Raw genomic sequence first — 14,098 nt, 5'->3', positions numbered from 1 at the left:
TACGTCTAACATCAGAATTTGGAGCTGTATAAATAAGAGAGAGTGTATTAAGAGCCTCAAGCAGCCCTGCAAGAGAGTGAGGCCACAAGACAGAGCTGTTGTTTTTCCAGGCTGGGTTAATACTCAGTCAAGGTAGAACTGTGATTTTAAGGGAATGACTGTGAGCTCCGAGTGCTTTGTAAAATTAGGGCTGTGTTTACAAAACTGGTCTGCTTGAAGCAGCCATGTCAACATAATCTTTAAAATAATTGAGTGAATAGACTAAATAAATTGCACTCGGAACTGGGATTATTTGGTTGGGTTTGGAGTTCTCAGTGACACTGAGCTACTGCCAGGGAAGTGGGAGGAGGAGACTCTGGTCCTGATCTCCACCTGAGCTCTCCCAACTCGAGAGCCTTGAACTGTTTAGATGAGCAGACAGGGCTGAGGCTGTGGTGACATCATTTCGTGAGCTTCAACAAAACTCCCCTGATTTGGACCAGCTGAGCATCTGCTCCCCCCCAAACTTCTTAACTTTTCCTTTGAATCAAACCCAAATTCCAGTCTGGTCTAGCTTCCTCCTCAGCATCAATCTGCACCGGGGGAGCAGCCCAGAGCCTCTCACTGGCCTGAAAGGCCACTCTGTGTCAGAAGTACTAGAAGTTGTGCCAGAATGACTTTGCTTTGTAATATTATACTTCTGCAATGAGCTCTGCAGTGTGTTTGTGTCAGCAGCACAGAGAGCACACGTGTGAGATGCACAGAGGCACACTCAGCACTGGAGTCCACCCCAGGGCTTGTCTTCCTACCTGAGAGGCTTTAAGGAGGCCCAGTGCTGAGGTGGCATCACAGAGAGGAGAGAATTAGGTCTTAGATGGGAAAGGAGCTGAAATTTGGAGGATCAGGTGTGAAATTCTCATGCAGAGTGTCAGCAGTCACTGCCCAGACCCTGAGGACATCACCAGGTTTGTGGGTTTGACCTTCAGGCAGCTTTTCCTTACCCAGCTTTTCTTCTGGGATTGTTTGGCTGAGCCCAAGGAGGAGGAGAGGGGACCCCCAGCACTCCCTGAGGGCTCCTGACCATCCCTGTCTCTGCTTCAGCCACCTCTGGGACAGGACCCCCCTGTCCTGAGACTCGAGTGGCTCCAGCTCTGGAGGGAAGAGGGATGCCCAGATCCACACCTGCTTTGGATAGAAAATGTTCCAGGAATAGGAGCATTGCCTCCAACATTTCTGAGCAATATCCCCAGAGTTCAGTGGGTGCAGGACGTGGTAGGTGTCATAAACACGCATTTTACTCTGAATTTGTAATTTCCTTCGTGCAGTAGAGGCTGACAGAGGGGTCAGTGTTGAGCAATCGGAGGCACTCCTATAACCCTGGGAATGAGAGACCAAACCCAGGAATTTTAATACAGTGTTTTCTCTGCAAATGCTTTTGGTTTGATATACACAGATGTGCTGCTTGCGTAACTGGAGATGCAAGATAGTTCTGCCTAAATGCATTAAAAAACTTGTCTACACACACTGGTTGGCACAGGAAAGCATGTATTCCACATAGGATATCTTACAGGAATCTATAGTAGCAGCATAGTGAAACTTTCAGGATGGGGTAAGAGAGAATTCCTTTAAACCCAAGCAACCATCGCTGCATGTTCAGTGAAAAACCTCATCTGTAAATCTTGCACAAGGAGCTGTAGGCTTGCAGGATGTGATGGGCTACAGAAATGATTTTCTATTTGACTGTCATAGCTTTTGAAATTTTCACATGCTGGCTAAAATCGGCAACTCATCCTTCTGAAGAGCCATTTATGTAGGAAAACATCCTAAACCTCTTTACAAAAATATACAGCTCTAGGAAAATTGAGATTATTTTTTTAAAGCACTGGAAGTCATTGTGAAAGTGCCTATCTTGAGGAATATTCTCCCTCTAAATGCCAGTCCTTTATCTGGTGCACTTTTAACCTTCCATAAAATGCTGAGAGTCAAGTCTGGCAAGATGCCAGAGTCTTGGATCTCCCACTCCATGGGCTGGAGTCACATGGAGATTTCTGGGTTCTCTTTTTAAAGGAGTAAACAACCTGTTTAGAAGTTTGTGCAGGAAAACGTTCTGTCCTTTTCTCAGCAATCTCTTCGTGCCTGAAGCAGACCCAGACATTTCTGTGAGCTCAGGTGTCCGCCCTGTTTTGTAAGTGTTAAGTTGTTTGACATCTCTGCAGTGAAATCAGGCACTAGAAATGAGATTTGGGGTCTCAGAGGGACTCTGATGTTCAGAAGGCTCAGTCTTCATTTCCCCTGGATCTCTCTTGCCTCCTGTACCTCCCCATCTCCTTGCTGGATCCTGCCACCCTTGTTCCAAGATGCCAGGTTTCATCTTCAGGTGCATGGCATGAGCCAACTCTGTGTGGATTCAGCACTGGAGTTACTGTAAGGTAGTTTGACAGGAACTAATATTTTACATAGGCCATTGAATCCTGATTTCACAGAAGTTGCTCAGGCAGTGTTTCCCAGTCTTCTTGACTTGCAAATTTAATGGAGGTACTTTTGTGGTGCCTCAGCATCTTCCAGGTTGTGACAGGATGAGACAGTTCTAACACAGGAATTGATTTTCAATGTTCAAATGCCATCGTTTTAATTTTTTTTTTAATTTCCTCGTTTGAAAATAGTTTAAAATCTGTTTTCTGAAACCGCTGAGTTTATGAAAAAAGGAAAAAGAAACATTTCTGAGGAGCAGGTCTGTCACAGCCACCCAGAGCACAGCAGGAAGTTGGTCCCACTGCACTGGGTGTCAGTGCAGGTGAACAGGCACAAGGCTTGGGGCAGAGAGCAGCTTTAATTGACTTTTAAACATTATCATAACCATATGAAATTGTAATCATAGCAATATATAAAACTGAGAACTGACTTTTTGCTTGTGCTCCCTTTGGAAAGGAGCAACGCGCATTTGCCCGGAAATTTCAGCATCTCAAATTAAAGCCAGCTTGGAAAATTAAGATTTTTAATGAGGACTTGGTGCTTTCGTTTTGCTGGAATTTAATATTAACAATCTTTGTTCATCCAAATACCCAAAAGCACAGGTTCCCCCGGGGGTGCAGTGCCCCCCTGTGCCCTCCCTGCCAGCGGGTCCCTGGAACTGCCAGCAGGGCTGGAGCCCCTCGCTCCGAGCAGCCGCCGAGGGTGCTGGAGATGGATTATAATTAGAGCTCCCTCATTAGCATAATTGCATTTCATAACAAAAAATAAAGGGAAATACGCAAGAAAAACCTCCAAGTGCAGCAGCAGCGATGTAATTTCCAGGCATCCCGGTATTTCTGCATCCCAGTGTATTTTCCAAACTCACATCAGCTTTTGAGCTCTTCTCCACCTTGTGTGTCCCAGGCAGCAGCAGCAGCTGCCCTGGGCACCAGTGGTGATGCTCAGAGTGAGTGTTCCTGCAGAAACAGTGCCAAAAGCATCCAGCAGAGTTTGGGATGTTATCTAAGTCCTGAAAGATGGAGTGTTTCCATGTACAAGTGCCCTGTTCGAGCTCCTCCCGGGGAGCACATCCCGCTCCCTTCAGCAGCAATCAGTGAAATTAAAATGTTTAACTCACCCATTCACTGGGGAGCGTTGTGTAAATTACAAACAGTTTAAGAGATCCTTAAGACTTCCATTGTGTTAATACAAATTGCCTTTTAGCGTTCCCTTTAAATAGGGCCCTTTTGAGTGAGAATCCAGATGGCAGAAGCTCCATAATTATTATTCATTACAGTTAATAAGTAACACTCGGGAAGCCCCAGTCAGTTCTGCAAGTCCCCCGTGATGGGCATTGTGTAGATGTAAGGGTGAAAAAATAGTCCTTGCCACAGAATCTGTCAGGATTTCAGTCAAAGACAAGGAGGTATGAAGGGCCCTTATGTGTGCCTGCCCCAGATCATGGACCAGGCTGGCATTCCCAGGGCCCTGTCTGCAGGGAATCTTCTCCAAAAGGGAGGGAATTGTCTTGGATTTTAAAGTGAGGCTTGAATTTTTGCCTTTTAGCTGTTTATTCAGAAGCCCCCGTGGATGGGGAGGGGTAGGTTTGGTGAGCAGCACCTTGTGTCTCTCCCCATGCCTGGAAAATGCCTGTCCCACATCCTCATTTCGGGAAGGGGCCGAGTGCATTCCTGCGTTTGTGGCCCCCTCGGCGCACGGCAGAGCCTGAGAAGTTCCCCAAAATAATTGCTGTGAATGACAGAAATGAAATCGAGGCGATTCGAGCTCTGCTGGCCATTACCCCACTTCCTGCATTCCCACTTGTTAATTGTCTTAATTCCTAACGAGTCTTCGGGCGTCTGATGGACTTTCTGATGGACTTTCTGATGCGTGCTCACTCCGATGCTTCCTTCCCTCCCCTCCCGGGCCTCATCCCTCACCAGAGACCTTGTTCCTTTAAAAATGCCATCCTTAAAAATCAGAAATACTCAGCCCAGCAAAAGGAAAAGGGAACTTGACATTAGTTGAGCTTGAAAGGCTCGGTGCTGTGAAAAGTGACTGACGTGTGAAAAGAGGCTACAATTAGTTCTTTCCCCGAGCACTCTCCCATTCAGTCCAGGGTCACTCCTTCAGCGAGCTGCGGCTTTGAGGGTAATGTGTTGTGACAGTTTGAGATGATGAAGAATAATTCTTGTATTCAGAGTTGCTGCCGCTTCCCCGCTGCCCTGACACATCAGGCTGCTGTCATTGTATCAGTTATCCCGGCCACGGCTCCGCCGGAGCCCGGGCAGCCCCTCCGTAGGTAAGAGGAAGGGGTCGGCTCTTCCAGAAAATGATTTGGGGAGGGTATTTTGAAACTGTGCTCAAGAGGGGAAGGCAAACAGAGAGGAAGGAAAAACCATTAGAAGAAATAATGCACTGGAGAGGAGATTTTTGAGTAGACGTAAAGGAGATACCAGGGCTTCGAGTGGGCCACTACAGGAGAGCACGGCTGAGAAAGGCAGCATAATTTATGAGTGTTCCGGGCAAAAGAGGGCTATATAGATTTTCTTCAGGCATTGAATTAATGTGCCCTATAAAATGGTTTCACATTTAGGCTTGGCAGGGCTTTGTACCTTTCTGGATTTGATGGGGTCCTTTTGACAGTTCCTGGAGCTTTCTGGAACGGAGGGTGCAGCCGCCCCACTGGACCCCAAGCAGCACCACTCCCCCGGACCTGCGGACCCCGGGCTGTCCCCAGAGCAGCTCCTCCTCCTCCTCCTCTTCTTCCTCCTCCTCCTTCCACCTTGGCAGCCAGCTCAGGGAGAGCAGCGTGGCTCACCAGAGGACTGAGGGACAGGACAGCCTGGCCGCGGCATGGCGGTCGGGAATGTCAGCAGAAGGAAATGTTTCCTGGGAGGTTTCATTTTCAGTTCCTCGTGGAACGCCGTCCACGCCGCAGGAGGGCTGCGGGCAGCGCTGGCAGCGATGCCAAGCAGGGAGCAGCCAGCATCTGCTCCCAGCTCCTCTGGTGCCCCATTGTTGTCCCAGCGTTCCCGCAGGCCCGGGGCTGTGCTGTGAGAGGGGATGGCTGCCCTGGGGTGGGCCAGGGACTCAGGATGGCCCCTTGCCATCCCACGCCAGCAGCCACGAGGATTTTTGCTGCTGCTGCCTCCACCATTGTGGAAAGTGTGTGTGCCCTGAAAATCCTGTTACTCAGGGACCCTGGGTGATGCCAGCGGTGCCCATTACTGTTACTGTCAAAAGCACAGGCAGGGCTGTTCCCAGCTCCCCTGAAGTGACTTTCTCCTCATGGCTTCAGCAGATGTTCCAGCTCCTTTGTCTTTTTTTCCTTTTTTTTTTTTTTTTTTTTTTTTTATTTTAGAGCAGGCAGGACTTTGTGAATCGTTTCCTCCGGGGACATGGGCAGGTTTTAGTATTTACGTTTCCAGTATTAGCATTTATTTGTATTTGTGTTTGTTTTTCACGGGCTTCTGAAAGCCTCAGGGAACCATTTATGGGGCCAAAATAATGCAAGTGCTGGTCTTCTCACAGTATTTCATTTCCTTGATGGTGGAAATGCTACGAGAAGAGCAGGTCTCATGTTATTTTGACCCCATAAATAGCTCCCAGAGGCCCCTTTCTTCCTTCTCCCACCCACTCCCCCCCAAATCAAATATTTAGGTTTCTGCAAAGCCTGACTTCTCAACCCTGGTTATCTTGCTTCAGCAGAAGCAAATTGCAGTTATTACAAAATAGCCAGAGAGTCTATAAGGCCGAATGGGTTTTATATGATGCACAATTTGTTGGCTACTGTACAAGTTCATTAAAGTGTATCATAAGAGGTTGTTTTACTGGTACATTTAAGGAAGTTAATACATCTCGACAGTGTATGCATGGGGGAATGCAGATACAATAACCCTCAGACTTGCTGGGGCCACGTCCATTCCTGGCGTAACTCCACCGGCGTGAACGGAATCACTGCCTGGGCAGCACTGTCCTGCTCTGCTGGAGTGCTGCTGTTCCCTGATCCTGCTGCTCTGGGCTCTGCTGACACCCAGTCCCATCTTTCCATGGAGGTTTGCTCCTATTTTGTGTTTTTCAGCATGTTCCCAGCACAGAGGACATCAGTGGCCTGACCGGTTGTGTGATGTGTCTTTTTAGGGTGGGAAGTGTTTCAGCTCCTTCAGCTGTGCCACAGGGGCTTGGCTGTCCCATTCCGGGGTGGCTTTAGGGGACCTGCCTCTCCTGATAGCCAACAGCCCCACCATGCAACTCCTTCTACACTTGTTTGGTCTGTCCAGGTGCTGGGTCTATGAGAAAATTGTCCTTCAGTTTTCACTCTCTAACAGGAAGGGTGTCCCCATGTCATGGAGCCATTCCCAGTCTTGTCCAGGCTTCCCATGGGAATGGCACTGAAGTTCCTCTGCCGTGCCCTTATCTGCTCTAAGGGCTGGGAGGAAGAAAAATAGCACACACTGGATTTATTTATTTATTTATTTATTTATTATTAATGAAACAGTCCAATTGGGGGAAACGCAGGCAGATGTGCTGCCTGTGGTGCTGGGGGTCAGCTGTGCGGGCAGGTAGCTCCTGGTGGCCATGTAATGGCTAATTGCCCCCCTCGTGTGACCCAGCCGTGCTCCAGAGTCGGCCCAGGGTGAGGGCAAGAGCCCAATTTCCTGAGCACAGCGGCAGCCGCGGCACTTTTACAGGGCTTCCTCGGGTATCAGAATACACCGCTCGTCTGCCCGGCCGGGTAATTAGTTCCAGAGAGAGCTGGAGCTGTTTGGGAGCACCCGGACTCGTATTCCACGGGGAATGTGTCCCTCGGGATGGCAGCTTGGATGTGGGAGTTCCCCGGGTTTTAGCCTGACACCCCTAACCTAGATTGAACTGGAAAATCCCCTCCAGTCCCTCCAGAGCCTGTGCACCTCCTGTACCCTGTCTTTTGTCCCTCTCCGTCAGGAATTGTCAGGTTTTCCTGCCTGACAGCAGCGAGGGGAGCTCGGGACAGCCGCGCTCGGAGCTGTGGGACACAGCCAGGCCAGGGCTCCATCCAGGCCCTGTGCCCGCCGCTCTGCATCCCTGATTCCTGCTCCCTGCTTTTTCCCTGGCTGGCATCAGTCTCTGCAGTGCCACCCCCTGGCAGGCCCCCGCAGAGGTGACAGGAGCTGCCGGCTGCAGAAATCCTGCAGACCCCAGAAGAGCCGGAATCCCCCCCAAATCCCACCCGGACAGGGCGCTCGGTCCCGCTCCAGGCGCTGAGGGACGGGCAGGAGCTCGGCCCCCAGGGGCAGGAACAGCCGCGCAGGAGCCGCAGGAAAACAAAACTCCTCTCTCTGTCCCTCTCCCTTGTTTTGCTGGAAACGCTTTGGAAATCAATTATAGCTGGAAAAGAGAGTGAAGTCACCCCGGGAGGAGCCGCTCCGGGGTTTGGGGGAGCCGGGCAATGCTGCCCAGCACCCCCAGCTCTGACGTGGGACCTTTAAGCAAAGCCAGCTGTGTGCTGAGGGAGATAAAAGCCCCAAATCAGACAGGATAAGCGCAGTATTAGTGTGGGATACGCCACTCATTTCTGATTTAAATTACTGTTTTTACTTCCTGGACTCTTGGGAGAGTAAGGATGTGAGGAAAATGAAGAGGTTTAGACATGGACATTCCTTTACGAAATACTGGCAAGAAATGGTGATGAATACAGCTGAGGTCATTACCAGCGCTGCTTTCAGGGTGATCAGCTTCCTGCTGATTTGTTTTCCTTGTATCCTGGGCAGATTATCTCCGTTGCAGGTTACCTTCAGGATGAGGGATTAAATCCCACAGCCCTCACTACTAGGTGTGTGCTCGCCTGGCTGCTGGCCCTGCAGTGCCCAGGTGCTGAGGGGAGCAGGGCAGTGCCAGAGGATGCTGGGGTGGGATGCTTTTTGTTTTAGGGAACAGCTGACTTTTTGCTGTTCCCTGTACTTTGTGTATAGATCTGTCCTTATCACGGAGTCCCACTGCAGCCAAAGGACCGCTGTGGTGTTTACAGGAGGTTAAATATCCCAGGTGAGGCAGTGGAAGTGGTGGAGGCGCAGGAATATTTAGCAGAGAGCAGAGCAGGCACTGCTCCTCCAGCTCCTGCAGCTCCTTTCCACCCCAGCCAAGTCTTATATAGGACCAGAGAAAGGTTTGGGTTGGAAGGGACGTTAAAGCTCATCCCATTCCACCCCCTCCCATGGGCAGCGACACCTTCCATGATCCCAGGTTTGCTCCCAGCCCCATCCAGCCCGGCCTTGGACACTTCCAGGGATGAGGCAGCCACAGCTTCCCTGGGCACCCTGTGCCATGGCCTCACCACCCTCACAGGGAACAATTCTTTCCAAAATCCAGTCTAAACCTCTCTTCCAATTTAAAGCCATTCCACCTTGTCCTATCACTCTGTGCCCTTATTTTTATAGGACTTTTTAGTCCTTCTCCAGCCATCTTGTAGCCCCCTCAGGTCCTCTTTCCCCCTTGGCAGCAGATGAATTTGCCCAAAACTCCTGTCCCCATCCCATCCCCTCCAGCCCAGGCTGCACAAAGTCCTGCTCAGCGTCGCACATCACAACTCCCTGGAATATTTCTTGTATCCTGTCACCACCATCACTCTGGGGAAGGATTCCTGTGCCATCCCTGGGGCTCTGCCTCATGTCCCTGCTGCATGCCACTGCTGAGTGCTGCTGGGGGGATGCTGCAAGTGGCCACCGAGTCAACTGCGGGGTTCAAGTGGCTCACAGAGAGGCCACGGTTGGAAACGATGCCCTGCACACCAAAAATCCTCCTGTTTGCAGATTAGGGAGCACTAAAGGCTTTGGGAGGTCAGAGAGGGGAGATGTCTGGGTGGGTGTGACCAGGAGAGGGACAGCCACAGCCTGGCTGCTTTCTCTTTTGCTGTGAGGCACGGCTGAGAAAAGGGGTATTTTCTCTTTGACTTGAAAAAGCAGAGTTATTTATGTCCATTTGGGCAGGATAAAGAGCTGTGGAAAGTCCCTGGTGTTCCCAAGGTGGGGAATGGCAGTGGTTATGCACTGCTGGTGCACACTCTGCCAGTCCCCCTTCCCAGCATAATTGGGAGGGAAGATGTTCCATCTTCTGCCCCCGTCCCCTTCATACCCTGCTCAGTTCAGCCATGAGATCCCCACTGTGGAGGCCTGATATGTCCTCTGTCAGCAGCCTCGACCCCGGGGAAGGGCAGCAGGTAATGCCTCCATCTTTGGCTCAGCTGAGCTGTGAGCCCAGCTGGAGAGAAGTAGAACCAGGAGCTGGCATTCCTCAGGAGCAATTCCCAAATCGGCCCCAAAAAGAAGGACGATGAGCAAACATTTGAACAATGCAGCAGCAAAGGGATTTGACAGTAAAGCATCTGTCTTGATACCGGGGGTTTATCCCAAACACTAACCAGGACCTGCTCTCTCTCTCCCTTGCAGAGCTTCAGCGAGAGGGAAGCATAGAGACGCTCAGTAACAGCTCCGGCTCCACCAGCGGCAGCATCCCCCGCAACTTCGATGGCTACCGGTCACCCCTCCCGACTAACGAGAACCAGCCCCTGAGCCTGTTCCCCACGGGATTCCCCTAAACGAGCCGCCCATCAGGGAGAGATCCAGACAGGGTAACGAGCCGCCTCTCCCCCAAACAATCCTGCTGTGTCTGTCACCTGCCAGCTCCCGGCAGCATGGGATGGTTCTCGTTACGCTGATGATTATTGACGACTCTTAAACCTTCCTGAAACATACTCATGAAATCTTGACTCTGTGTTCCTGTGCAATATGAAGAGGCTCCATCTTCAGTCCTGATAGCTCTGCGGCTTCTTTTCTCGCTGTCTTCAGGAAGAGGTTGGGTGAGGAGAAATATTCCTAAGCCATCTTGGGTCAAGCACATGGTTTCACAGCTTGGTTTCTCTGCTTTTTTCATGCTGAGAGATGAATCTCCGTAACTCAGAGGAGCTCTCACCGTTCGTGAAAGTGCCGAGCATTAATGGATGAACTGGAGAGACTGGAAACTGGAGGACTTTCTGTGGACAGGGTTGATGATGTTATTCCTTCCTCGTCACGTCTCCTTGCTGCCCTTCTTCCCCTCTGATACTCATCAATGCCAGGAGTATTGCAAATGGAAATGTTTCTTTTTGTTCTTTGGAAGAATTCTCTCTCTTTCTCCGTTTTTCTTCTAGTCATGTATTTTAGAAATGTACTTAATTGACTAACTGCAGTCACGGATTTCTCATATTTGGTTATAAAAGTTGTTCATTGGAACTCAGATATCTGTCCAGAAATGCATGTGTCATTGAATAAATCTAAGTTAAACAAGAAACTGCTTAAATGGCAATGTTCGTGGAGCGTTACTGGGCTGACTGTGGGCTTTGTGTATCTCCCTGGACCAGACTCTGTGCGTATTTACTGACCTGAGGGCTTTAATTAAAGCCATCAGTGGCTGTTATGCAGCCAGTCTAGCATGGTTTTGCCTCCCCGTTTCCTTGTCCTCATGTGCACAGGCAGGATTTTTAAAAACAAGGTGTTAGGTGGTGTGCCTTGCACCCTCTTGGCACCTCTGAAAACCAACACCCAGCTCCCTGCTTTGGTTGGGGCACTGTTTCTTCATCCCACTGATTTCAGTGGACAAGGACCAAGCGGTGGAAGCAGAGGCACCCACTTCCATCCATTCTGTTGTAGGATCATGGATCAGTGGCTTTGCAGAACAGCCTGAACCTCTGCACCCTTCTGAACGTGCACAGTCAGAGCTAGCACTGCATAACCCTGCTGATAAAACAGTCCTGGGCTCACACATCATAACCACACAAATTCCTACATCTCAGCCAACTTGTGTCTAGAAGCAGAGTGAGATGGGACTGTCAGCTTATGAAATTCCCTTCCCACTACTTGTTTTTAATAGAAGCCGTTTGAGTCATGGCAAGCAGAGGAAACTATCTAAACCCACAAATCTTACAGCTCCAGCCAGCTACACCAAGGGATGCAGAACCAACCACCCTCTTCCTACTCCATCCCCAAACACCCAGTTCAGTCTTGGGCTTGGTTTGGGGTTTTTTTTTTTTTGCTTTACTTTTAACTGTAACACAGCCACTCAGAAGGTTTTGTTTTCTTCAGGCTTGGAAACCGCTAATAAAAAGCGAGAGTTTATAGCAATAATTTCAGTTTCTTGCTTGGTTTTCAGTCAGTCTCTTCTCAAGCAAAAAAATAACTTCCTTGGGATGAAATCAGAGAAGAGTTTTGCCTCTAAGTAAGTACTTGCAGCTCCGGCCCGCTGGCTATATCTGCTGTAATGTTATGTTCCTTTTTGTCTGTAAAATAAAGGCTTGAAGTACGGGATTGAGGGCAGGACTGGCACCGCGGACAAATGGGACCGCAGGGTCAAGTCAGTCCACACCAGTCAGGGTTTTTCACACAGTTCAAGCCAAGGTCAGCTCCAAAAGTTCAAACAAAATCCAGATTAACACATACAGAAGGGATTGTGTTGTCACCGTGATGCTTGTTTCCCTTCAGGCTTTCCAAGGAGCAGGGTAAGGGACAAAGTTCTTGCAGAGGAAGGAACGAGGCTCTTCTCCGTCCTGCCTGGGACAGCCTGGCTGGTTCTGACTGAGCACACAAAGTAGGATAGCACATAACACACAGTGGTGTCATTGCAAATGTATTTGTTGTTGGCAGGCATTAAATCACTTTTTATAAGTGCTGCAATATGGCCATGTGGAAATTCCCAGTCTGCAAGAAGCTCCTTTGAATCAGGATGTTTTGTTTAAAGTGGGGGGGGGGGGGGGGGAGATTAAAAAAAAACCCTACAAACTGGGGCTGTACCAAAATATTTTCAGTCTGGTTCATTGAAAAGAATGTCCTAAATTCCCTGCTGTCGATCGCCCCATAGCCAAACTGTTAAGAAAGCCTAGAGCCTAAAAAAAAAATAAGCATTGCTATGAGGTGGCTAATTTAACTTTAATTTGATACTTTCACAGATGACCCAGCAGAATAACCACTGAGTTCCAGCTCTTCTGTGAGCCAGAGAAAACTGAGTGTGTTGCAGTGATGACTGTATAGGATCTGATTCATTGATAACTCCATAGGGTCTGAGTTCTCACTAATTCTAAGGTCTTTAGGGTCTGATTTAATGATAATTTTATAGGATTTGGTTCAAGAATAACTCTATGGGGTCTGATTCATCAATAATTCTATTTGATGCAACACATCCCTGCACTGTGTTCTTCACTCACACCACACTCCTGCTCCCACCCATGGCCCTAAAAGCCCCCCATTTCAACTGGGTGCCAGGTGTTCTCATGCCACACAACCTTTCCTCCTCCTCAACCTCAGCAGCAATGTGAGAACTCATTTTCAGGCACCAGGATGGAATATTTCTGTTCCTTGATGAGTCTAGAAGCTGCTCTTAAGGGAGGTTTGCCCCTGACTTTAACACAAACAGGTTTTCAGTCTAGGGACTGGATCCAAACCCCACTTAAAAATAACCAGAGGCTCATGGTCTTTGCAGGATTTCGGGCGAGCAGCTCCCGTCACTGTGGAAATTCTCCAGGTGAGTTTCTGACATGCCAGGTTCTCAAGCACAGCAGCTGGCAGCCCAGCAAGAATGTTGTGCCATGATACAAACCAAAGAGCCCAGGAGACACAGGGACGTGCAGGTTTTTAAACTGTTTCCAGTAGTCGTAAGCAGAGGGCTCCTGCTGAGTTCAAAAGGCAAAACGTCTCATTTAAAGCAGGGCGGACTGTATATCATTCTGGGCATAAAGTGGGGCTCCTCTATTAAAAGTTGAGTTCAGATTTCATGAATTAACATGAAATATTGCTTTCTTATCCTACCCTGGTTTCTGTAATAAACACACGCGTGTAGCGGGCTTAAATCATGGGAGGGAGATGTTGGGCTGCTTGAAAAAGAGTGGGAAGTCAAAGGTTCTCCAAATGTGACAGCTTGGAGTTCAAATGAAATCAAATCTCAGGACGAGTCCAGGGCCTGGGTGTATCCATCAGGGTTTCCTGGTGCTTTGCAGAGCGCATGGAGCTCAGGATCTGGTGGCTTTGCTGGGGATGCTGAGCCCTGCTGAGCCCCAGCCCAGGCAAAGCCCATCCTGTCCCTGTCCCTCTGAGAGGACAGACTCTGGTGTGTCCTGCCCTGAGCAGCATTCCCCAGACCCAGAACATTTGCTGGGGACGAGGCTGGCAGAAGGCAAAGGACTGGCAAAATACTGCCAAGCTCTCCATCCTCCTTCCTCAGCTGAGAGCCCAGAGCAGAGTTTTGCTGCAAAGTGCAGCTGTCAAATCCCTGAACGCTGCTCCCCGTCCTCTCTGACCGCCCGAGCGAGAGGGTAAATCCATGGTGCTCTCACCAGGGCTTCCTTAGTAATTTTTTGAGGATCCAAACCACGTCTGTGCCACGTCTCTACATTTATTTTCTCACTCCTTTGCTCTGGCTTGTTGCTGTGCAGGGTAGGAAAGTTTGCGCCATTTCCTGTTGTCTTTCCCTTATGCTCCTGAGATATTGTAAAAATGTTCGGTATCCTCCAGTAGGTTGTAATCACTTCGCCCTAATGTTTCACAGCTGCTAAGTGTAACTTTAAACCCAACCGTTTGAGTGCTTACAATTAGCGAGTCAATGGGGCTGAGATCGGGTCTTTGTGATTGCAAAAAGGAGAAAACGAAACTTTTCTTTTTTTTAC

General features: G+C 49.3%; 1 protein-coding gene across 6 annotated transcripts in view; it reads left to right on the top strand.

The window, feature by feature from the left end:
* Positions 1–10,746, top strand: part of BCAS3 (BCAS3 microtubule associated cell migration factor) — a 300,156-nt gene extending 289,410 nt beyond the window's left edge. For 5 of the 6 annotated variants that reach the window (XM_082294442.1, XM_082294446.1, XM_082294444.1 and 2 more), the window contains one exon: positions 9,858–10,746. In XM_082294442.1, the coding sequence (XP_082150568.1) occupies positions 9,858–10,006 (149 nt within the window). In that variant the 3' untranslated portion in view covers positions 10,007–10,746. The remainder of the gene's footprint in view (positions 1–9,857) is intronic. The other variant, XM_082294445.1, reaches the window with a different exon arrangement.
* Positions 10,747–14,098: the final 3,352 nt, after the last annotated feature.

Source organism: Coloeus monedula, assembly GCF_965178545.1.
Source record: "Coloeus monedula genome assembly, chromosome: 20".
Taxonomy (NCBI): domain Eukaryota; kingdom Metazoa; phylum Chordata; class Aves; order Passeriformes; family Corvidae; genus Coloeus; species Coloeus monedula.
Note: the sequence above shows the minus strand (reverse complement) of the source record. Positions and strands in the feature narration are given on the sequence as shown.